The sequence below is a fragment of the Mus caroli genome, unplaced genomic scaffold, assembly GCF_978045245.1.
Source record: "Mus caroli unplaced genomic scaffold, Mus_caroli_1 scaffold_9, whole genome shotgun sequence".
NCBI classification, from domain to species: domain Eukaryota; kingdom Metazoa; phylum Chordata; class Mammalia; order Rodentia; family Muridae; genus Mus; species Mus caroli.
Genome location: NW_028227264.1, coordinates 22,661,708 through 22,687,666, shown reverse-complemented (window position 1 = coordinate 22,687,666; position 25,959 = coordinate 22,661,708). Strand labels below are relative to the sequence as shown.

The 25,959-nt window shown below is 43.9% G+C and overlaps 1 protein-coding gene across 5 annotated transcripts in view; it reads left to right on the top strand.

The window, feature by feature from the left end:
• Positions 1-25,959, top strand: part of Akap7 (A-kinase anchoring protein 7) — a 119,416-nt gene that overhangs the window by 87,159 nt on the left and 6,298 nt on the right. The window contains exon 1 of one of the 5 annotated variants that reach the window (XM_029482750.2): positions 2,745-3,019. The exons of the other annotated variants lie outside the window; for them this stretch is intronic. Coding sequence (XP_029338610.1) covers positions 2,971-3,019 — 49 coding nt within the window. The 5' untranslated portion in view covers positions 2,745-2,970. Of the gene's footprint in view, positions 1-2,744; positions 3,020-25,959 lie in introns of those variants that run through there. 5 annotated transcript variants of the gene reach the window in all.

Here is a 25,959-nt window from a genome sequence, read left to right as displayed (position 1 = left end):
TGTTTAGCTCTGAGCCCCATTTTTTAATGGGGTTATTTGATTTTCTGGAGTCAAGCACCTGCCTTAAGTTACTCTGTGGGTTTTTTTTATCTTTTTTTAAATTTGTGGTTTATTCACCATTTTTTTTACCACTTTAGCTTTTTGTTTGTTGAGATGGCGTCCACCTATGTTGCCCAGGCTTCTCTAAATTCAAGATCCTCTTGCCTCAGCCTTTGAAGCACTCAGATCCTAGACCTATGCCACCATATCCAGGCAGCTTATCTCACTCTGGGTGTCTGTGGAGATGTCTGTAAGGTCGTATAGCCCTTTGTAGAATATTCTTACAGACACTGGTCCTTAGCTATAGACACATTTTCAGTGTTCTACTCACAATTGGAAACTCACAGGGTTTTGGAAGCAGCAGCAGTGGGGGTATTTAACAAAGTCGAGCTGGTGACATTCACCATAAAGCTGTCCCCCTCTGGATAGTGATTTTTGAGTTAAGGGGCCTTGTATTTGGAGATAGGGCTCAATCTGGCACACTGGCAGGGCAGAAAACTGTCAGAGGAGTGGGCAGGCTTGCTAGCTGATCCTACAAACTCTGAGGTACATTTAGCCAGTCATTCTGTTCTCGTCTTTCTTACTCCCCTGTACTTTCTACTTTGCAATGACATTTTTAGAACTTGAAAATAAATTTATCAGTGAAGACACTCAGATTCAGACAGGTTAATCTTTCATGGTTGTAAACACCCAACAGATCTTGAATTCAAACTTACAGTTTTATGATTCTAAAGGTCATGTCAGGTCTGGGGAGATGACTCAGTTGTTAAAGTGCTTGCTGTGCAATGTGAGGCTCATATTCTTAGAACTCAGCCCTGTCTGCTTACTAGTCATCAGAGGTCCAGGGGCTGAAGAGATAACTGAGTGGTTATCTGCTCTTCCAGAGGTCCTGAGTTCAATTCCCAGCAACCACATGGTGGTTCACCACCATCTATAATGGGATCGGATGGCCTCTTCTGGCATGTAGGTACACATGCAATTAAAATAAAAAGAGGTTTCTATATACTACTACTTTAAAGAGTATTTTACAATCACACACAACAATCTTATTTCTTAGTTTAAAGTTTTGCCTCATGCATTGAAGAACTTGAAAGGAAACAGTGGAATAGTTGAAATAGGCCAGTAAGCTGTGAACTCACAGACTGGTTCTGACAGTGAAATATGACTTAAAGAATAGCACTGTTCAATATAATATAATATAATATTATATAATATAATATGTAACCAATAGAGTGCTCACTTAAAATACAGGCAAACTAAGCATTATATTTTTACTATAAAATACTCCAAAAAAGGGAAATCCACTTAAGGATATATAATGTTTCAAATATTAGTTTTAATTATGTAGAGAGACCTAGGAATTTCACTCAGTAAATGTATGCTTTTATTGCATAGACCTTTGCAGTATTTCTAATCTTGCAAATTGAAATACTTGAAGTATATATTATGTACCCTACGAGCCATAGAAATAGCTTATATCCCTTGATGTGCTCTAAAAGTTCTCAAGATGTGTACAAAACTTAAGAGCATCAAAATTCTGGCCTAGTATAGGGGTTCACATCTCCAGTCCCGGCTACCAGAGCGGCTGAAGCAGAAGGACTGCTGGTTTAACTCACCTGGGCTGCAGAGTTCAGGATCTCCCTGTCTAATAGAGAGACTCTGTTTCTCCCTTCAAAGGAGAGGGGCGGGGCAGAGATGCAGGGCTTGCATAGCATCCCTCAAGCCAGTCACCCGTGTTGTTAACTTCTGTATGAAAAGGCTATTGAAAGTATATTCTATTGCAGGCCAGCTTTTTGTTTTTAGCACAACACCTAGAATCTGTAAGATGGATGAATTTCTTATCCTGCACGGTACACTCTCCTGGTCTGTGTGCTATGTTCAAATCCACTGGGAAATTTCCCTCTTGTTTCCCTCTCACTTCAGTGACTGACTCATTGATTGATGTGTGGGGCTCACTAGGTCATATGGGAGAGAAGGAAGAAGCTGAAGCAGGCTTTCTTTCGTCTAGTGTCAATGTGCATGGCCACACCCCGAATCAGACCACAGCTTTTAAACAACTCCAGGAAGCCCATTATGTTCTCATGAATCTCAGATGATATCATGAGTCTTGAAATGAGTAGTTTTGCTGCCCTTGAATTTGGCAGTCACCTTGTGGCTTCTGTCGGAATGATCCCCTTATCTCTGATCTAGCTCTCTGCGTTGTGTCTAGAGCCGAGGTTATTTTCTATGCCACTAAGATGTTGGATGCTACAATTTCAAATGTCATCATGTTGACTAATGATTTAATAAGAGAATGAGAGAGTATTTTAAAAAAGATCCGGAACTTATGGACGATATGTGTAAAGTGCAGGTAACAGTTGATTCCAGCCTCCCGCACCCATTTCTATTGTTTTACAGTTTGTTGGGTATTTAATGGCACTTGAGACAAGTAGAATTTATTGAAAGAAGTGGAATTTATAGCGTTCTGCTGTGCCGTGTTCTCTGTACACAAGGCGACAAACAAAAGTATGTTGGGCAGCTCTTCCTGTTTAAATAACAGAGAGAAACGATGGCTTTAAAAAAAAAAACCTGGTTTGAATTTCCATGTAATTCCGTGTAATTGCTGCATTGGTCTGTGTGGGTGAAGACTCGGGTTTTCTCCTTTACCTTCTTAAAGACACATGCTGACACGTGGTCCTCATCTCAGGGCGGTCGGTCAGGGCTCGGGTGCTGGGAGAATTGGGCGAGCATATGGCCACTTCCCTTGCCAGTGCGTCCCGGAGCAGTCGCTGGAACTGGAGGGCCAGGAGGAGGAGCCTTTTCTGAGGCTGTAAGCTCCCTTCTCTTTCTCTCCGCGGTGCTGCGCTGAGCTCCCGGCTGCAGGCGGCGGCCAAGCAGACCTTGGTGTAGCCGCAGCCTCCCGGTGGGGTGCCCGCCAGGAACACCGGGACCATGGGCCAGCTTTGCTGCTTCCCTTTCGCCAGAGACGAGGGCAAAATCTGTAAGTAAGGCGCGGAAGCCATGGTGTGCCTCTACTGTGGAGGTTGCCTTAGGGTTAGCTTTGGGCTTTCCCCCTGGGAATCAGAAGGAAGAAACAGAGCTGTGATTCTCAACTGTGCATCTAATGCAGGTGTGAAAGTCGGTGATAGGTTGACACCAGAAACTCGTTTCTGATTGTCCTCTGCTGGTAATCTATGGCACTATCTATCTAGCTCAGAGTTTAGTTTTGAGTTTCTTTAAATCATTGCATTCGGTTCATCCGTTGTACAAGCCAGAGCCCCTTCCTCGGAGCTGAAACTGGCAAGCTTTGGGAGCAACACCCAGTCATTGCATGTAGGGGTGCTGTTGGTTCCGAAATGAGGCTGACTGGATGTTTGCAGATACTTTCACGTGTCCTGTGTCCTCCGCTTTGTTCTTGCGGGAGGGTTCAGGTATAGCCATAAAGCCACACCAAGCGAGTGCTGCTTCTTTGCCTCTCAGCAAAAGCTGGGTGAAAAATACTCCAAATATTTTGTATTATTTTTGAGCAAATATTGGGCAGATTCTGCACCTGTTTCTGGACCATAAAGAGTTCGAGTGGAGGTGTGTGCATCTAAAGACTGCCCTCGGGAACTTGCATGCATTGACTTAACGTTGTAGCTCCTGTGTAGGCTGCTGTCTTTAGAATTAGTGTGAACGAGCTGTCTTAGGCTCCTTACAGGGAATTTTTACTTCCCTTCAGACGAAATCTTTCCAGTCATACCTCTGAATTTGCAGTCATATATCTGTCATACCAGGGTGTGATTCTCACTTAAGTGGGTTCACAGAATTTCCTATCTAGCTCAGATACTCCAAGATCCCCATCTGGGTTTTGTTTCCTGATGTTCCCCAGGAACTGAGCAGAGCAGGTACAAGAAGTCAGTGGTTAGTCTATGCCCGTTACTCCTCTGGAGGTCCAGTCAGTTTTCCTAAGAAATCTTCTGGTAGGGCTTTGGAATAAACATCGACAGACTTTGGAACATTCGGCTCTTAACAAGAGTCAATAAATGTCTGTAGATCTTCCTTATGAAAGTGACACCGTGCATCATGACAGACCTGCTCTTACAACTGGAGACACACCACCCACTTTCTAAGATCAAGCATAATCGTTCACCGGGCAGCTGTGCGCTTTCTGGATGTGTCAGAATGACTTATCTGTAGTTCTTGAGATCTGGGCACATGGATTCACTTTCTGGAGGCCATCCTGATCTGAAAAGCCTTGGTGTAGACAGACTCAAGGACGGGACTTCCGGCCTTAGCCCTGTCTCTGCCTCTGTTCCTCTGTGTGGGTTTTCCTTGCATGGGTTTGCTTTTGCCCTTGACTGTGAACTGCCTTCCTGGCTCTGCAGAAGTCGAGTTCCCGTGCAGTGAGTGCAGCGAGGTGCTTGGGTTCTGCCTTTATCATCTGGGACTGCTGCAGAGGGAAGTCTTGCATTTCTAGACACAGTGCTTCTAATTTGGGTTTATGGGGAGTTCTCTGTAATGCTCTTTGGCTTCTCTCTTTCTGAAAATTGAACTTTCCCAAAGGTAAAGGAGAATAGCATGGTGTGTCTGAGGGAATCGCCCAATCCAGGAATATGGCGCCCATGCAGTCACACCCTGCTCCCTCTCCACATGAACTCCAGCCGACCCCTGGCTTACACAGTCCTTCCACACCATTCTTTCTCCTACCTCTAGTTTTGTTATGACTTCATCCCCGCCCCCATTTATGTACCCCATGCACACATACATTCCTGTTGCAGTCCAAGCTGCTGATAGTGCTTGCCTAATAAGACTTACCCAGTTAGGGATGGGTGTTAAAAACGTGGTGGAGATTTCATTACCTGGTATGTCTCAAGAAGAGCATAAGTCAGCACTGACAGGACATATCCAGTCTTTAAGTTGCATTGGTAATGTGTTTTAAAAATCCACAAAAGACATGTGAGAGGTACAGAATCATTTTGCTCCAGTCATTGGATTATACAGTAACACCCAACGATGCAGATGTGGTTTCTTGTAGGGTTCCCAGGTACCTAGTAGCCTTGTTAGCCTGCTTCAAGTCACCTGCTCATTGTATATCTCCCAGGGGCAGAGCACAAGAGTGCTCATGTCCATGACCCAGCCTCCTAATTCTGTCACAAAGGGTCATGGCTCTGCTCTGCTCTTCCAGAGGGTGGCTCAAATCAGAGAGAATCCAGTGGGATGTTAGTGAATACTTATATTTGTGGGTATCATTCTCAAAACACAGGTGAGCTGGAAAATTCATCTTCTGCAGTCCTACAGAGACTCAGCAAGGATAGATCCAGTGGGCCAAGGGGTAAGAGTCAAGTGGGACCTCCGCTCCTGCTGGTTTATCCTGCTTTGGCCCTTTGGTGGTGGTGGTGGTGGGTGGCAGGGACTCTGATTTAATTGATTCATTAGTGCTACCATGTTAATCTGTTAATAGCAAACAGAACAATTCTCTTATCAACCAATTCTAAAGGGCCCAAGTTCATGCTGAAAATGAACTGTGCGTACCTGGAATGTAGTGGAGCTCACTGTGGCTTGGGCATCAGTTAACAAATGGAAGCAGCAAAACTGTTTTTACTTGAATCCCAGTGCTTGAACACTCCCCTCTCCAAGTTTGATATTTTTAAATTTTGGACTAAAGTAAATTTTGGACTAAAGTAAGTAGAATACTGAGAATTAGTGATGATCTGTAGAAAATGAGATTTTTATATCCTGTATAGACTATTCCTGACACTAAGGTTATAGCAGATGTCCTAGCGATACCAAGTGCTGTAGCTGTTCATCAATATAGCTCTTTCTGAATCCTTTCTAGACCTTTTCCCCTTTGGATTTCCTGGTTTTTAGTAGTCTGGAAGGAATGTCCATGAATAAAAGCATCAAGGCAAAAGGTCCACTGAGCAACATTTAATACGTTACTAAGAAAGCCTCAGTGGAAATCTGGGAGGTAGACACTTCTATAACTAATTCCTCAGCATTCCTGTTGTTGTTTTCCCAGCAAACACTTTCTTGTTCTGAAGCACTCTGTGTAAAAAGGGCAGGTGAGTGGTCACAGAAGGTATGAACTGCCTCTTGAGGCAGGTCCCCTTTCACAGCAAGTGTGCATGCATAGGATGGCAGCCTTGTTAGGGACGTTATAGGGGCACTGGGCTTCAAAGCCATGTGTTGACAGTTCAGCTATTAGCATTCTATGATGTTCCTTGTCTGTTCTCTACACATGCAGGCTTTGTGGTTGTGTTTCATGTGTGTGCTCTGTCTCCTCACCTGGCTGTCCAGTACCTAAAGTTAAGAACATGTTGTGTATCCCTGTAATTGCAGCAGGCCCTGCACATGGTGTCCCCCCACTGGAGCCATGTTGTGAGTTCTTGTCAGTGAAGAGGATGCTACTGATTTCCTGTTAGGCTATGCACATGGCAGCATTTGCTATGCCTAAGGTTAAGAACTACTGTGGATGGGGGTGTGGCTGCAGAGATGGCTTAATGTTTAAGAGCACATGCTGTTCTTTGTTTTTATTGAAAATAGATCCTTTTTCATACACTATGTTATTGTGGTTTCCCCTCCCCCAGCTCCTTTCGCTTCCTCTTCACTTTCCCTCCCATCTGGATCCATACCCTTCCTGTCTCTCATTCAAAAACAAACCGCATCTAAGGAATAATAACAAAATAAAACAAAACAGAAACAAACATTTTGGAATAGGACAAAGCAAACAGAAGAAAAGGCATAAGGAACACAGACAGATGCAGAGACACACTCACTCACACACACATACATACATAGCAGTCCTATAAAAGCACAAAAATGGGAGCCATATTTATACAAGAGGACCTGCAAGGGTAAGGGAAATGCCCAGATACAAACAAACAAATGGGAGCCTTCTGGAGGCAAGGGGCTGCAGATGCCATGGAGTTCATTTTGTGACGACCATCTACCTCTGTGTCTGGGACCTACCCTTAAGCGTGATTTGTTTTCCTAGTGAGAGTTTCTTGGAGAAAACTAATTTTTAACTTGTAAGTGGTTATCATTTGGAGATAGCTTTTGGGGGCAGTATGAGAGCATGTGTCCATGTCTCCTCTCAGCTTAGAACTGCTTCAGTCTCTGTGAGTTCATGTACAGGCACATACTGTTCTTACTGAAGACCCCAGTTTAGTTCCCTGTCTCAACACTGGGTAGCTTTTAACTGCCTGTAACTTTAGTGCCTGGAAATTCTAATAACTCTAGCCTCTGAAGGCACTGAACTCATATGTACATACCCAGCCATCTTACATACAGGGAAAAATAAATCTATACATAACAACAATAAAGACCAATACCCCTAAACTCCGAATACACACAAATAATAAAATAATAGTTCTTTAACCAACCAACCAACCAACCAACCAACCAACCAACCAACCAATCAAAAACTCCTATGGGGCTGGAGAGATGGCATAGCAACTAAAAGCGCTTGCTTTTTTAGAGGATCAGAGTTTCAATCCTAGGACCTAAGCTTCAGTGACTCCAGTGCCCTCTTATGGCCTTTATGGGCACAAACACATGTGGCGTTCATGCACACAGACACAAAAACATAAAAATCTTTCTAAAAAGTATTATGATTTCCCCCATTTGCCTCTTAGTGCCAAAAGGCTAGGGGCTACAAGAATCAATCAAAGATTGCTTTTAAAAATCTTTCTTCCAAGCTGGGCATGGTGGTGTACACCTTTAATCCCAGCACTCTGGAGGCAGAGACAGGCTGATCTCTGAGTTCGAGGCCAGCCTGGTCTACAGAGTGAGTTCCAGGACAGCCAGGGCTACACAGAGAAACCCTGTCTTGAAAAACAAAATCAAACAAATGCAAACAAACACAATTTCTCTTCCTTCTCTGCTGCCTTCTCTTTCCCATCCCTACCTCCACTTTGGCTTAACTTTTTGGATGCCCACCATCTGCCAAGTACTGTGCCAGGGTTATGTTCAAAGTGTTCATGAAGATCAATTATTAAGTATATGCTCCTAGCTGCCCTGTTTCCGAGGGAAAGTTGTTGGCAGCCAGAGAAGTGGGGACTATCTCAGTTATTGTACTCTGGGGTACTGGGGCTGGAGCTGGCCAAAAGCCTGGGTCCCAGGCTGCTCAATCTCTATTGCCCCTTCTGAGCGGAGAAAGCAGCACACTGTGCAATCAGGACTGTACTGGGTATAAGATGTCTTTGGGCAATGTAGTGGTGTCCTCAGTCATGTTTTACAATGTAAACCATTTAGCCATAGTCAATACTGATTAGATTTTCCCACTGCTAAGTGATGTACACCCCAGAGGTTTGTTTCTAAAAATGGAAACATTAGAGCAAATGCTAATAGTTACTGTTCATGTTTCACCTCCCTGACTCTGTTAGTTCACAGGCTGTGGTGATCACTGTGTTTCCCTTCAGTGTTGTTCTTAGAACCTCTGAACACTGAACATCGAGGGAAATGCTGGGTAATTTTTTGTGGGAGTACCTTGGTTGTAGGATTATATCCAGTCCTTATGGCAGCCATCGGCTGCTGTGACCACACACTATATCCTCTTTTCTGGGCATATGACAAAACAGAGTTGGCTTTCTGATGTTATAAAGGAATTTTAATCCAAGGGATCATATCCAAAGGCCTTCTAAGCCTAAATGATCTGGCCAGAATGCAGATTCTGGGATTGCAGCATGATCTGGCTGGAATACCATCATGCCCTTACTATGTACCTTTAATGCCTAACAATGAAGGTAAGGTTAGTTTGTAGAAGGAAGCAGCCATGTTTGAAAATGACACCTAATTGAGGGGCAGACAAAGTGATGAATCAGAGAAAGATCTGACAGAATGAGTCAGAGATAGGATACATCCAACTCTCATAGGAAAGAGAGTTTACTAAAGAGCAGAGAGGAAAAAGAGGGAGGGAGGAAGGGAGGGAGGGAGGGAGAGAAGAGAAGAGAAGAGAAGAGAGAGAAGAGAGTGTGTGTGGAGGGATGAAATTTGCAGAAAGAACAAGCTAGACACAGGTGAAGACAGAATGAGCCATAGAAATGAGAAGGAGCCAGAAGATTAGAGCCTAAGTCAGTATGAGGTCAAGCAGAACATTTCAATCAGAACTGAGAGAAGCCAGATTGAATCAGTCAGCTTGGAAGATTAGATTGTGCAGGGGCAAGAAGCTTCCAGGTCTAGGCCCAGGGATAGTTAGAACAGAGAAGGAAATGCTCTGGGTGTTTCTGAGGTATGTATTTGCAGAGTTTAGGTATGGCTCTTGTCGCATTCCATCATCTAAGGAAATAAAAGCAAAATTTACATGACATATCCTGTTCTCCAGCAGTGTGCTGTGACCTAATATCCTCAGAAGAATTACAGGTATTAGTTTAAATCTTGTAAAATCCTTTGAAGATGTGCGATAAACAATTTCCCATGGATCTGTTTAATTTTTGTCCATTTTACCCAAAGCAAAGAGACTTTAAAAAGCTTCCAATTGCTCAGACAGTAGAGGTGTTTGAAGACATAGTGACCCAGTTTGGAATTTTGGTTTTGGAATTTACTTTTTTTTTTACACTTTAATTTTTACACTCCATACCCCAATCTTAAAAAGTATCTACCTGGCATAAAAATTAGATTTTAATCAAGATTTAGCTAATATTTATAATGCACCTGCCTGCTAGCCACTCTTCTTTGATATATGTGGTAGATATGATTTCTCTGCAATAAATAAAGACTATGTTAATTGCACATAGTATTAATTTTACACAGTGATGTTTTATTTTTAGCTTACCATAGAGGGGGATTAGCACTTAGAATTTCAGCTCAACAGAGTGTCCTTCTTTTAGAAAATTCTCTACCTGTGATCTTGAGGTCATGTCTATCACAATATCTTGCTTCTTGCCCTGGGAGAAATGTGTGGCTCACACATTGTCACACATTAGTCTTCTTAAGGTCCAACAGAGGGCCATTCTACAAATGAAGCCAGCACAGATAATAGAAGAGCCAGGGGAGGGAGAAAGGCCATCCTATTACTTCAGCCATGTGTAAGAACTTCTCCAGTCCACAAAGCAATACATAGTTGCCCTCTCTTTGCTTAACTGTATCTGGGTTAAACTTTTATCACCTGCAACCATAGACTTTGGACATTGTTTTATAGGACTTTCCATGTTTATAGTAGGTGTGGATCGTGGCTTCTGCCAAACTGAATTAAACTATATCTCTGCTTATACATTAACACGTTCTCATTGTTGCGGAGAACTTCCACTCAATGGGCTTATTATGTGCCACACCCCAGTGTATATTCTGATAAGAGATGTACTTCACTACCCCAGTGAAGAACAGCACCTCACTGACTTCTTAGAAATTTCATGCTGTGTTTCATTGCACTGAGATCTGGCCTTTCATAAAAGATGTGTAGAGCAAAGTTTTGTCTTATTTCTGCTAACACTGCTGGGCTCTCCCCATCTAGAAAGCTCTAACGAGGTGTTGAGAGGACCCAGGGATGAGTTACGCATAGCTGTTACTGTTGGAGGTTTCTTTTTAAATTTACATGCGTTTTCAAAGCAGAAGTTTGTTGAATTCCAAGGTGTATTGTCCTCTCAGTAGTACAAGCCAACTCGAAGTTTCTAGCAGGTGATGCCACACCCAGGAGGCCACGCTCTTCTATGGTGCCACTAGCTTCCCATGATGCAATGCCCTTTCCCATGATTCCAAACTCTTCCCATGCCAGGAAGACTTTAGAACCAAGTCAGGAAAGTCCAGTGACAGAATGTTAATTGCCACCTTGGCCGGTATTTGAGCTAAGCTTCTCTCATTGGTGACATTTACAATTTGATATGAGCAAACACAGCTCCTACAATACACATTTTAGGAAATTAAGTGCCCCATGATGAACATTCATAATGTCAGAGTTTAAAGGTAACTGAGCTTAGGACTACTGAAATAAATCTTTCAGTTGGGAAACAGTCATCGACAAAACCTGAAAACAGTAAGTGTAGCTTACATTTAAATGTTGTGTTAACTGGGATGCGAATTCTAATTTTATGGTAAGCCATATAGAAGATATTTGAAACTTACAATTTCCTACTTCCAAATGCTGTTTCCTCAACTTACTAATTTAGTTAAGGATATTTATAAACAAAATATGTATGTATAGAAAAAATGTAGTACCAGGAAAGAAGTGATGTATAAGCAAGATGCTTGGGGGAGAAGGAAATAAGGTTCTCTCCTCCCCACAGAGATGGCATTCCCTGGTGCTGCTGGCAAGGGAGGGAGGGCCCCAGGGAACAGAATAGTCCATCCATGCTTGCCTACATGCCCCATAGCATCCACCCTATGCTAATTGCGGTCAGAACTGCTGTTGGCATTTGCCATGGGAATGGCATCAAACTTTAATTGGATGTCTAACATATGTCAGTTAGGGCAAAAATAAAAAAAGTCACACTTTCTAAGCATTTTAAATGTACAGCCAACATTAGCTATAAAGTCAGTGTTTGGGGGTTTTAGAGTGATATAATTTATGATTTCATATAAACTGGCAAATGTATGATTTGTTAATCTGATACTTCATGTCTAACTTTATTGTGGTCAAACCTTACTTAAAGCTCTGTTGGAATGTAACGTGTCCTAAGGGAGGTCAGGATGGGGAGGAAACTGCAGACACACCCTAGGAGGCTGAAGGATTCCAACCATGGGCTAGGTTGATATTTTCTTCATTTACATTTCAAATGCTATCCGGAAAGTCCCCTATACCCTCCCCCCAACCTGCTCCCCAACCCACCCACTCCCACTTCCTGGCCCTGGTGTTCCCCTGTACTGGAGCATATAATCTTCGCAAAACCAAGATGGCCCACTTGGCCAACTAGGCCATCCTCTGCTACATGTGCAACTGGAGACACAAGCTCTGGAGGTACTGGTTAGTTCATATTGTTGTTCCTCCTATAGGGTTGCAGACCCCTTTAGCTCCTTGGGTACTTTCTCTAGCTCCTTCATTGGGGGGGCCCTGTGTTCCATCCAGTAGATGACTGTGAGCATCCACTTCTGTATTTACCAGGCACTGGCAGATCCTCTCAGGAGACCCCTATATCAGGCTCCTGTCAGCAAAATCTTGTTGGCATTTGCAATAGTGTCTGGGTTTGGTGGTTGTTTATCGGATGGATCCCCAGGTGGGGCAGTCTCTGGATGGTAATTCATTCAGTCTTGCTCCAAACTTGGTAATTTGTTCCCCTGTCTAAGAAGGATTGAAGTATCCACACTTTGGTCTTCCTTCTTCTTGAGTTTCAAACGGACTATTATTAATGGAAACATCCAAGTAGATTTTGTATTAGTAATGTACAATATATTGTATGGTAGATTTTTTCATATTGTTATTATTATTATTATATTAATTTATTTACTTTATATCTGGATCATAGCTTCCCCTCCCTCCCCTCCTCCCAGTCCCTTCCTCTCACCTCACTTCCTGCGATCTTCTGGTCCTTCCTTCTCTCACCTCACCTCCCCACTATCTTCCTGACTTCTCTTTCTCCTCAGAAAAGGCTCAGAAAAAGGGAGGCCTCCCATGGATATCGACCCACCTTAAAGACCAAGCTGCACACCTGTACGTATTTGTTGAAGGACTAGGTCCATCCCATGCATGTTCTCTATTTGGTGGTTTCATCTCTGTGGACCCCTACAGCCCAGGTTTGTTGACTCTGTAAGTTTTCTTGTGGTGTCCTTGACCCCTCTGGCTTCTTTAATCCTTCTTCCTCCTCTTCCATAGGATTCTCCAAGCTCTGACTAATGTTTGGCTGTGGGTCTCTGCATCTGTTTCCATCAGTGGCTGGATCTCAGATGACAGTAATGCTGGCAGCCTTTCTGGAAGTATAGCAGAATAGCCTTAATTGGTGTCAGGGGTTGGCTCTCCCTCAGGGTCTCAAGTTGGGCCAATCATTGGTTGGCCATTTCTTTGATTTCTGCTCCATCTTTATCCATGCACATCTTGTTGGCAGGAGAAATTGTGAGTCTGAGGTTTTGTGGCTGGGTTGGTGTCCCAGGCCCTCCATTGGAAGTCTTTTCTGGTTACAGGAGATGGCTGTTTCATGTTCCATATCCTTCATTGCTAAGCATCTTAGTTAGGGTCACCATCATAGATTCATGGGAGTTTTCATTGTCCTAGGTTTCTCGCTCATCCTAGAGATGCCCCGCCCCACTTCATCCATTCCAGTTCTCACTCCTTGCATTCTTCTCCTCTGTCTTCTCTGTATGGTAAAAGGCAGAATTTCTAAACTGTTTTGTCACCAAACTTTAAGTAGAAGACCAAAACTTTTTATAATAATGTGTGCTTTTAAATTAATTAATTTATAGTGACTATTGAGTGGTATTCAAATTAATGCCTTCAGGATCAGCAAACTTGCTTTAAAATTCAGAGTGTAAAGACACAAGTTTGGGCAACTGTTTAGGCACACCATTGTCTACCCTATGTTCTGCTATAAACGTTGGTTATTGAACTCGCTGAGAACCAGCAAGTCCTAGTTATAGCTAGCCAACATGTGCTGCCTGCTTTAAAATGGAAGTTGTTTTGAAACTTTAGATTTATTCTACTGTACTTTTTAAACTGGCATATTAAATCTAAACCAAGCATTCACTGGGATGAAAGTATATATTCACCACTGCATATATGCAACCTGTTTAACGTCTAATGGAAAATTAAAATTACAGACTTTTCATACAACTTAGTTATATATGTACAACTACATGAAGTTTGATATTGAAAGGTTATAGATTATTTTATGAGAAAGTTTGTTCCTGACATAATGCAGCCATAGCTGCTTGAACTTTGTGTGTTTTTACCTTCGTATTCTTTGTTTCTGTACTGTTGGAATCACTGATAGTTACACAGTTGTGTGAGGGGGAAATACAAAAGTAGCCGATATTAGTTATGGAATAGCAAAGAAAACATGGAACTACCCTGAATTGAATGCAGGAAATTAGTGAAATAGACTGGAGTGATAATGAGTGTAAAGTCAAGGCTGAAGTAAACATACAGTAATTTTCAGGTGACTTACGGAGAGGGTCCTACGTGACTGGAATCTTTGAAGAGGGTGGCTGTTCCCAGGGAGGGGCTTCTAGGACTTGGGAAAGCCATTAATGAAGCTGGAATTTTGGCCCTCAAGGTTAGGACATCAGTCAGCTCTGCTGATACCTCCATGGGAATGACAAAGGAGTAAGGAGAAGAAATAAAAACTGGAACCAACTGCTTCTAGAACTGGAGCAGTGACGAGCAGTGGGAGCCAGTGGGAGCACTGAGGAGCAGTGGGGAGCCAGTGGGAGCAGTGAGGAGCAGTGGGGAGCCAGTGGGAGCAGTGAGGAGCAGTGGGAGCCAGTGGGAGCAGTGAGGAGCAGTGGGGAGCCAGTGGGAGCACTGAGGAGCAGTGGGAGCCAGTGGGAGCAGTGAGGAGCAGTGGGGAGCCAGTGGGAGCAGTGAGGAGCAGTGGGGAGCCAGTGGGAGCAGTGAGGAGCAGTGGGGAGCCAGTGGGAGCAGTGAGGAGCAGTGGGGAGCCAGTGGGAGCAGTGAGGAGCAGTGGGGAGCCAGTGGGAGCAGTGAGGAGCAGTGGGGAGCCAGTGGGAGCAGTGAGGAGCAGTGGGGAGCCAGTGGGAGCACTGAGGAGCAGTGAGGAACCCTGAGGGACAGTGGGGAGCAGCAAGGGACAGAAGGGGGTTGTGGGGGGACAGTAGAAGTCAGTGGGGAGCAGTGAGGAGCAGTGGGGGACAGCAAGGAGCAGTGAGGAGCAGTGAGGGGCAGTGAAGGGCAGTGGGGGGCATCAAGGAGAAGAAGGGGGCGGTGGGGGGCAGTAGAAGGTGGTGGGGAGCAGTGAGGAGCAGTAGGGGACAGCAAGGAGCAGTGAGGGGCAGTGGGGACAGTGGGGGAGGCATTGGGGGGCACTGAGGGGCAGTGTGGAGCAGTAGGAAGCAGAGGCAGGTGGCTGGTGCAGCGGAGATGGGGACAGTGACCAAATTGCTCTGTCCCCTTAGTGAAAATTTCATTTAATCTCTAGCCGTCCTCCTGGGAGGACCTAACAGGTGCATCTGGCCAACGGGTAAATTTGTGAGCCTCAGCCTTTGTATCACCAATCTTAATGAGGAGGGGTAGGGTTGAAGCTGAGAGACCACAGCTTAATAACAGACCCATACTTGTTGTCTATGTTTTAATAACATCTATGTTTTTCTTTGTTCTAAGACGAACATTTAGTTTATGCTAATTTGTAGTCCTTATTTCTTTGGAGACTAAAGTACGAGTCATATTAAACAATGATGTGAGCTTTTTAAGAAAGTTGTAAAATTTGTAGTTTGAATAAAAACGTTTCAAAGTCTACAAAAATGTGACTGTTTCAAAATAGGCATGATATATGGAAATTCAAATTAGTTAATGTTTCTAAGGAAAAGCCTAATTTGCATATATTTAACAAACTTAAGATGCACAGATTATTACATATTTTTTAGTTAACGGACTGAATTGTGGGTTTAGTTACAGCACTGGTGTATGTGTGTATGTCTGTTGTTCATATTCACCCCATTTCCCCCTCATTGGCTATCTCCGCTGGTCCTCTTTCTTCCCCTTCATGAAGAGAACAAATTACTTAAAAGCTAGTTTGTCATAGGTTCGTAAGTACTATTTTTAAATGCCTTATGCACACGCTATAGTCTTGTTTATGCTGTTTGGAGGGAATGGTGGATAGCCCTTAAACTAGTCCCTGTATTTTGTATTAAGGATACAGCTACTAGCCCCTGCTGCGGGGACCAGCTAGTGAGCAGGTGGGTACTTAGGCCTATGGCCAGTGCAGATCAGCACTGAGAACAATAGACTGCCCTTTGTCAGGGCTAAAGGAACTGAAGGCTCATGGCAGGGCCTAAGGCAGCATTGGCTAAAATAGCTAAAAGTCTGAGGCATTCTGGGAGGTGCCTGGGAACCAGTTAGAGTAAAACCAGAAGGGACAATGAGGAGCTAACATATCAAGACAGCATCTTACTGAAAATGGAAGATCTATGAGAAGACTCATTGGCTGATGAGCACAAACAAGACAGCCTGCCTGAACATTGTCGGCACTCTACCTCTCCCTAAGTTCAGTCATGTGCACACATGTGTGTCCATTTGTGTGCTCATGTGTGTCCACATGTATGTGTGATGGCTTTTTTTTTTCTTTTTAAGACAGGGTTCCTACCTTGGGGCTCATTCAGTGTAGCAAGATTGAATGGCCACCTAGCCGCCGCAGGAGTCTTGCCTGTCTGTTTCTGTGTCTCCAGTGCTGAGATCATCAATGTGTGCAGCTTCCTCGGCACTTTTGTGTGGGTTCTGGGGGTTGAACTAAGCTCCATGTGCTTGCGTGGAACCCACTAACCACTAACCACTTACTTATGGTGAGTGGCCATATCCCCAGCCATTGCCTTCTCAGCTTTTGCTTGGCGTTGACCGTGGCTCCCAGTGGCTTCTCTGTTCTCACCCTTACTGGCCTCACTGGGTTATGGAGGTGGGACTTCCCTTGGCTCTGGGAAACAAAGAGTTCTTCTCTCATTCCCACATAGAAAATCAGGAGCTGCACCTGAATGGCCAGTGTGCCATTACTGCCCTCTCCTGCAGGGCTCCTGGAGAGCTATTGAGTGGTGCTGCTATGCTCCACAGGGTAACCTAGGTGAAGGTTTTAACAGCTCTGTAGGAGCTCTGTAGAAAGGGAGGGGAGCCAGAATACACAGGTAGAAGTGGAGTGAGCCTAATAATCTTGTTTGCTTAGTGAAAGGGTGGGAGGAAGGTATGGAAGGTGATTGGGAGGGATGTGACCTCAAGCCCTGTGCCGCTATGAGAAGCCTGATCCTGAATTCTCTTTGGGCTCCTGGCATAATCACTATACTGCTGTTTTCCTCTGAGTTTGAGGACACGAGGAATCCCATGGCTCCTTGATCCACCCCTCTATGACCTGGGCTCTTCCCTGGTCTTTACTTGTTTATTAAAATTTTCTTTTTATTGGTCCTGATTTTTTTCTTTTATTTCTAGGCTAACTCTACCACTGTGTTTTTATGCTAATAACGATATCAGATCTTTTGGGAATTTAGTAGAAAGGCAGGACTGCCTGGCAGGAAGCCTTGTGATAGAAGGTGTGTAACATTGCCAAGAAGATGAGAGAAAGCTGGGGTTACTCTGGTTGAATGGCTGTGGCATTTATCACGAATGCATGACCCCAGTCCTGCATAGTAGGCATGCTCTTGGGGGAGTTGCATGCAAACTGAACCTGATGGGCTTATTCTTACAATGCCGCATGTTTGAGTTTAGTGCATCTAGACACTGAAAACCATCTGTACCCTGCTATTCCCGATGCAGTTTGTTTATACGTCTGCTGGACACCTTTTGCAAGATGAATTAATTTACAGTACTTCTTCTCTAAACCACAGTGGGACATCCTTCGATTGTAAAGGAGTGTAGTTTAAGCTACACAGAACAATACAGAACATTGCTAGAAGCAGCTACACTCACTGCTACACTGCCTGTCCATGCAATAGAAACTTCTTGTTTGCAATTATTTCCATACCTTTTAGGACAACTTTTAAAGAGGATTTAAGAAATAGTGATGGCTCAGTGTACTGGTTAAGATGGCGTGCTGCTCTTGTGCAGGACCTGAGTTCAGTTTCTACCATTCAGGTTGGATAGCCTATAACTGTCTGTATGTCAGCTCATGTGAATCCCAAGTTCTCTTCTTGGCTCTGCAGGCACCTGCATTCAATACACCCTGCCCCCTCACATATGCACACGATTAAAAATAAACATCTTTTAAAACGACAGAAAAAAATGAAAGTGCTTACTGTTCAGTTGCCACCTTTTAAAAAAATAATCTGTATTTTCACAATCGCCCTACACTGCAGAGCTGCTGTTATCTGTACTGTGTAAAGAGTGGGGCAGAGGAAGGCCGAGTGGCTTTCACAGGGACCCAGGTATGCCATTCTGACCCTGTCACTTGAGAAAAGGCATAGACATATTTTATGATTATATGTCTCAGTGTAGAGTGAAAAGGACTATAGTATGTATAGTTGTATAAAGTACTAGATAGAGGCTAGCATTGTGGTACAGGGTCAAAAGTGTGATGTGTTAGAGCCATGCTGATCTGTATTGGAGTAACAGCTTTGGCAGGTTTTAGAAATGTAGAGCTAGGTTAGTCTCCTGGTTTCCAGATCCTTCTTTTGACATATGGATTGAGCTTTGGACTTACATGTGTGGGAGAAAGTCCACATACCAGGTACTTACTGTGAGGCAGGCTTATTAAGAGAGTTTCTGAACACAGTTACCAGGAGCAGGTTGTTGGAGAGCAGGGAAAGGAGGAACCCGGGTGTGGGTCAGCGGGTCCTAGAGGATGCTGTGATGGACTTGACTACTCCTGCTCGGCGCTTCAGGGAAGTGGCCAAACATCTGCAGTGAAGCCAGACTCTGGCTCATCCCATAAGGAGGAGCGATGGGCTGAGTTCATGTCATCTCTGGTCTCCTGTGCATGTTTCCAGCACCCCTGTCCCTATAGGAATCAAGTTTGTGGTCTACGCAGGAAGCCCTAACTGTCCCTCGCCCACTTGCTGCCGTCTGAGATGGCTTCTTGCTGATATTTGAATTGACTGGTAGCAGTTCTTCTATATAAGGAGACCAAGTTGTGCAGAAGCAAAGACTCGCTGATGGACCAGATGCATGTCCCTTTACACACCGCCTGTGCAGTGTTCAATAAAACGTACCTGCTAGTTTGATTTTCTGTGGGGGTGGGACGGGAATTCCTAATAGAAGTTTCTAGTAAATAGGTAGTCTTAAGACACTGAGAAAAGAAAGATCCATCCTAAGTTCCTTTCTTCAATCATATTTTTTCCTGAAGTTAAACACACAGAGTCACTGGCCTTCAGTTTCTCTAGGAGGCTGTGGCTCTGTTTCCTTCTTCATTTTCACTGTATTGCCCAGGGATGGGGTTTATCTTGACTTTGTTGGGCTGGTTGATCATCTTATTCCTTCGCTTTCTTCAGTGCCTCATGTTCATTATCACCCACCATTCCTGCTTGTTCAGTGTCCACTGGACACTGTCCAGGATTCATCAGGGTTTACAAGCAAGCATCGTGACCAAATTCTTGTTTACCCTGGTTTTCATGTTCAGATTTTGAACATGAAAGCAAAGATTTTTGCCATCAAAGCAAAACAGTGACACTTACTTAACCTATTTGGAGTTTAAACCTGAGAACTAGAGACGTTTGTAGTCTGAAACACTCTGCCCATTCATAAGAGCTTTACTTAGCCGGGCGTGGTGGTGTATACCTTTAATCCCAGCACTTGGAAGGCCGAGGCAGGCGGATTTCTGAGTTCAAGGCCAGCCTGGTCTACAGAGTTCTAGGACAGCCAGGGCTACATAGAGAAATCCTGTCTCAAAAGAACAAACAAACATATAAGAGCTTTTGTTTAGTTGACTGGGTTAAAGACAGCTAATATTGAATCATTAAAACTACTTCACTTTTTCTTAAAGTATGTTTTCAGGCTAGGAGTGTAGCTCAGTTGGTAGAGTACTTAGAATTTGTGAAGCTCTGGGTTTGATACCTGGTGTTGTGTAGGCTGAGCATGTTTGGCACATGCATGTAGTCCCAGTTATCTCCAGGTTTGGGGAAGGACGACCTGTTCAAGCTTGTCTTTAGATACATAGGGAGTTTGAGGGACACTAATATGCTAGGGACTCTGCTTAAAAAACAGAAACATGTACCCACACGCCTGCACATGCACACATGTATGAAGAGTTTGGGATGTTCCCACCTACTCGGTACTTATTTTGATATTTTAGTGCCCTTTCAAAGAGGTGTCTACTTATTTACAACGGAATTAAGATATCACTTAGTCAGTAGCAAATGTAGTGTTTTCTTATTAAAAGGTCTGTGAGAACCAAACTTACATAGCAATATTGTAAGAATTGAGTTAAATCTCAGCAGTTGAAATGAACTACCATTTGTTATAGATAAGCCTTTAAAATCTGTGGGTATCTTAGAACATGGAAGTTTAGCTTGATCTGCAAGGAAATAGAAGCCCTGCTCCCTCCTCAGCATGGCTGGGGGGTGGGGTGGGGGGATGGAGGGGTGGGGTGGGGTGGGGTGGGGGAAAGGGGCTTCCAACCTCACCATTCTCCTCCTTACCTCATTAGTCACCATACACTAGAGCAAGCCTGACATTAGCCACACAGGTCCCATCAGCAGCATGCCAGATAGTGTTATGTCATGCCAAGCTAGTCTACCTGGTCCACCTGGGAATACTGACTCAGTCTACAATCTGACGTGAGCACTCCCTCCTTCCACCCACACCACGCTTTGGGTATTTTACCCTAGACTCACCCATTTATTTATGTATTTATTCATTCATTTATCCTCCCCTTGCCCCTCCCTCCATTCCTTACAGTTCCCTCTCACCTCCCCTCTCTCCTAGAACCACTCCTCATTAGAGGTATGTCCCAGAATTTCCAGTTTACGAACCCAAGACTTTGTGCATATTAGGCAAGCACTCTGCTACCCGAGCCACATCCCAGTTGTCTATAATTTTTTTTAAGTAAAAAAACTGCTCACTCATTTAACATATGCAGGTGCTTTGTCTATATGCATGTCTGTCCCCCTTATATATGTATGTATGTATGTATGTATGCCTGATGTCTGAAGAGGCCAGAAGTGAATGTCACATGCTGTGGGACTGGGCTTCCAGAGGATTATGAGCTGTTGTGTGGATGGTGGGAATCGAACCTTGGTCTTCTGGAAGAACAGCTAGTGTTCTTTCCTGCTAAGCCACCTCTCTAGTCTGCCAGTCTTTATATGTGCATCCACTCTATATTCCTCTTTCCTTTGGAGTATGTAGGACATTTTATTTATTGTCATGCAGTCTTATTGAATTGTAGGTTTTGTGAATGTAGGGCCATGTTGAGTTTGTTTCTGTATTCTGTAGTCATAATGCAGGTGCTTATCACAGACAGGGTGCTTAGTTGATGTTTGTAGAAGGGAAGGTGGAAATATGGAAGAGAGAGAGGAAAGAGAAAAGAGAAGGCAGGGAAGGAGAGACAAGAGAAGGAAGGAATGGCAGGGCAAAGGAGGGAAGGAGGAATCTTGTGGCAGTCAGTCGAGTTACTTAGACGGTGAGTTTTCAGTGGAGAAGGAGGTTCCGTGAGTGAAAGCAGAACTTTCCTGTTCTCTAGTCGTTGGCAATTTCATGTTGACCTTCTTGGCTCCAGGGTGAGAGTTCTCAGGCTACCTCTCTGGGGTGGATGTTCAGGTGGACTAAGCTTCCGGTCTTTAGTGGGAGAACTCCGGATTCCCATCTCTGTGGCTGCAGAATCCAACAGGTGATTTGTAAACCCCTGGTGTCATTGTTTGTATATTAACACTCAACTCACTGTGCAAACCAAGTCAGTCATTATGCTTTATAATGCTGGAATCCCTCTGGATGGAGAGAGGAAGCTGTCCGTGTTATCACCATGCTGACCTGTGGAAATGTTCTCAGCCTGTCGTTCCTCCTGACCTGGGCGTGTCTGTATTGCTTATAATGAGCCAAAGTGGCAGCCATAGCTTAGGCTTTATGTTACTTGATTAGATTGGTTGGGAACGTGTACTTGGCTGGCCTACATTGGTGAGTACAGCATTTAGAATGGGAGAACCCTCCTTTCTGCTTGAACTAAGGCCTACTTTAGGATACAAGCTTAGGGGAGCATGTGCTGTCTGTCACGAGCAGGTGTTTTAGTGAAATGGCTGAGAACTCAGAAGTCAGCTATCATGTCCAACGCTCTTAAACTATACGGCCAATCACATGGTCGTCATAATGCTAAGCATGGTTTCATTTCCAGCCTTCATGTTTTCTGAAGATCAAGAGATGATTTCTTGAAAATGTATGCGTATGACATCTCTTCATCCCCAAATATTTTTTCAATGATATTCACCCTTGTACTGATACGCCTGTGGACCCAGATTTGTATTAATAATATCTACTTCTTTTTTCCTGATTCATAATTATACATCTCAGTCAGACCCAGTGTAGTCTTCGTAGCCAATCACAGACATTAGATTCTCACATTCCAGCTAAAACAAAGCAGGAGCCGAACTGTCGTGAGGAAGCACCATGGTCTCCCCATTCGTGAGTGTAAGTGTAGTGTGGACTCATAGGCAGAGTCAACTGATAACACAGAGCCAATCCCAAAGAAAACACACTGCAGAGAGGCTGCCACCCCCTGGAAGCAGATTTCAACACCAGAGATAGTGACCACCTGTCAGCCTCACAGTGGTGCCAAGGTAGTTTGTACTCTTTGAGCAGACTGAGTGGATGGTATGTCTGATACAGAGAAAGGAAAAAGAGAAATGGTCTGTTTGGCTCCTATCCACACTCACAAGTCGCTTCAGTCAATTTTATGGAAAATATTGTGATACTGAGTACAACAGAAAACTGTGATTCACTAGAAAAGCAACCGAGAGGCAGGCCTGCGGTCCTGAGCTTGCACGAGCTGCAGTTGGGGTATATCTTAAAATACTGAGGAGCCAAGAAGTCATCCTTATGGACCGCCACAGGCTAATGGCAGAGTGACGAACAGGAACAGGCTTATCAGGGAGCACTGTGATAACCCCCACAGAGGCAATACTGGGAAAACAAGGCTGTTCCCATTAGCATTTTAAACAGTGAAGTCTACCTTACATGCAGTAAGTCTGCTCTTATTCATATTTAGTTCTGTGAGCTTTTATGAACACCAGAGTCATAATAACCAAAGTAGATCAGAAACAGCTCCATCATCCTCCAAAGTTCTTTCACATCCCTTCCTGTTCATCTGCCCACTCCCCCAAACCACTGCTCTGTTTCCCTTCTAGCTTTGTCCCTTTTCTGTAACAGCGAACATGAAATCACATAGCGTGTGTCCTCTTTGGTTTGGCCTCTGTTGCCTGATGCATCTTAGGATCTTAGGATGGTCTGTGCTGTATGTAGCACGTGTCAGTGCTTCCATCCCCTGGAGTGTTTTCACTGCGTGGACCTATCACAGCCTTTCAGTTCATCCATCGGATGGATGGAGGCTGCTTAGGTAGTTTCTAGTTTAAGGCACTTCTGAGTGGTGCTCCAGATATTGCTGTGAGCATATGCTTGCATTCACCTGTTTTCTAGTCAAGCTGGAGGTGAGATTGCTGGATAGCGTGGTGAGAGTATAGTCATCTATTCTAAGAATTTCCCACAACCCCCCAAAGTGGGATATTTGCCTCTCACCAGCAGTAGAAGACCTACTTGCTGGCTTCATCCTCCGCAACCCTCAGTGTTTTGTGTCCTTTTAATAGAGTCATGTGAATGGGTGAGTAGTGTCATCTCGCCATGACTATGACTTGTCTCTCTGCAGTGACTAGTGATATTGACTGTCTTTTGCCATGCCTGATAGCCATCTATCCATTTTTGCTGTTGTTCTGTTTTTGAAATAGGGTCACTTACATAGTTCTGGCTGTCCTGTGCATACCAGGCTGGCCTTGAACTCAGAGAGATCTGCCAGCCTCTATATCCTGAGTATGGGGATTAAAGGTGTGGGTCACCACATCTGACCTCCATACATGGCCACAGTTAAAAACAAAAGCCCTTTTCTACAGCAGACATAATTGGGTTTCTAGAACAGCACACATACATTTTGAAGTGAAGAGGAGATGCTGGAGGGTGCCTTGTTCAGATCTAAGGGAATGTTGCTCTTTTCATTCATTTCCTCCATTTGTCTTTCCAGCCCCAGCCTTTACAGTGTAACTCACACTGTCTCCTGACATTTAACCCTCCTGCCTCAGTCTTCCTGGTTCAGTAATACAGGCCTGGGACAGGCATGGGACATTCGTGCCTGACCATTTGAACAGTCTTGACTGCAGGCCTGTAAGGCCACACGGGAGTGTTGGGAAGCATCCCCAAAGTGGCTTTCCTGCCTGGTTTGCAGTCCTCAGTGACTGTGAGCAGGTATTTGTGGAGAGCTGCTGTCAGGCCCTCTAGGCTGCACACAGACACCTGCCACCTTCAGCTTGTTGGCTCCTGGCATGTTTCCTCGCACGCTCGGTCTCCTTGTGTCCCAAGGCCTCTCCTGCTTACATTTGACTCACTGGTTTCACCTTTGGAGAAAACACTCCAGTTTTTCCTAGTGGAGGTGGGGGATTTTTTTTTTCACACCAAGTATTGGCAAGTCACAGGTGGCTTCAGTTTAGTGTGTACAATACTGGCTATGGAAGCATCAAACCCATTGCCCTATTGAGCCTTTCCTCTGTGGGGTTTCTCCTAAGATCTTTCTAGCAAGTTGGCATCAGTAACTTCTTCTAGACTTGCCTTTTCCCAATTGCTGTTTCAGTGACTGGTGACTGGTTCTGTTTTGTTTTTGTTTCTTTGGGTTTTTGAGATAATGCCCGATCTTGAATTCACTGTGTAGCCAGTGATGATGACCTTGAACTCAGGCTCCTCCTACCTTCATCCCCCAAGTACTAGTTATTGGCATGGGCCACCCCAAATGTCAGTGGCTTTCAGTACTTACATTCCTCCCTGGGTACAGTGTTTTAATTGAGACTTTCTATTATCTGTCCTTTCCTTCCTTGCAATCACATTGGAAAGCCCCTCAGGTGTTGCGTCCCGGGGAATCTTGTCCTCATTTCTTCCTGTTTGTCCTTTAACATTTGTAATTTTCAGCATGTCATGGTATGATAGGGCCAAGTCTTCATACCAGTCTTCCTTTTGTGTGTGTGCCTTTTGAACGTTCATAAACCTCTTGGCTTTTCTTCTTTTGCATTTTCTCGTGATAATGCAAACAGAACATATAGGGCTTCTGGTATAATCTGATATGTTCTTTGTGTGGCATAGTGACAGCCAGGGAGCTGCTGCTACAGCCTCAGGGGCCAGAGAGGCTCTGCTTTCCCTAATGAGGCTTTTGACACTTGATGTGCAATGACAACTGCTGATGTTCTCAGGTATGAAGGCTCTCATTTTGATATGTGCCCTCACTACTGTGTGTGTGTTCCTCCCTCTATCATCTTTATATTTTCTGATTAAAAACTATATTACTATTATTGATTTATTCTTGTTGGTACAAATAAGCACTTAGATGTCGGCAGGACGTAGGAAGCTGGTGGCCATCTCTAGAGCCTTTCATGTGACATCAGATTTCGTTGGGTAATCTCAGCTCGTATGTTAAGCTCATCTGAACACCAAGATTCAAATTATCCTAGGAGTTCTAAAATTTTCTTACCACTACCGAGGAGGCTTTTTGTTGTTGTTTTGTTTTGTTTTAATGATTACAAAAAAAAGAGTAAACCTAGTCACTGACCTATATTGGTGCCAAAGAGCTCAGTAAATATAAAGAAATATATAGAATAATAGTACAGACCATGACTAAATCATGCCACACTTATAGCGAGTTGCTAACTCCTGATAGCTCATGTGAAGTTCATTGAGACATATTTTAAATGTTGTACCCTTTAGAATGTACTGTACTGAGTGGATTCGTTTTCATTTAGTGTTTGATATTTTAGGGTAAGCTTATTTGATAGCCCAGAGTGTTCTAAAACTCACCATAAAGTTCAGGCTACACTACTGCTGCATCCTTCTGTGTGCTAGGATCATTGGCATACGCCAACATACTTGGCTGTGTTTTGTAGTTTTAAAAGATTTTTCATTTCTTTTATATTTTTTAGTATCTTTCTAACACATTGTGGATCTGGGTGTAGCAGTTGATGCCTATAATTCCTGCTTTTGGAAGATTGAGACAGACGGGGATTATTGTCTGTTGTAGCTGTTGTAGGCTCGGCTATGAGTCCAGGCCATCCTAGGCTACAGAGGGAGACTCAGTCTCAAACACTACCACTAAAGACATCTTAGGGAGATTTTTCAAATACAGCATCAAAGGCGAAAGCTAGTCTCTTCAATAGGTATGAGAGTCAGCACACCGCATAAACCAAGAAAGGATACTTGAATTAAGAGCTTGATGTTTT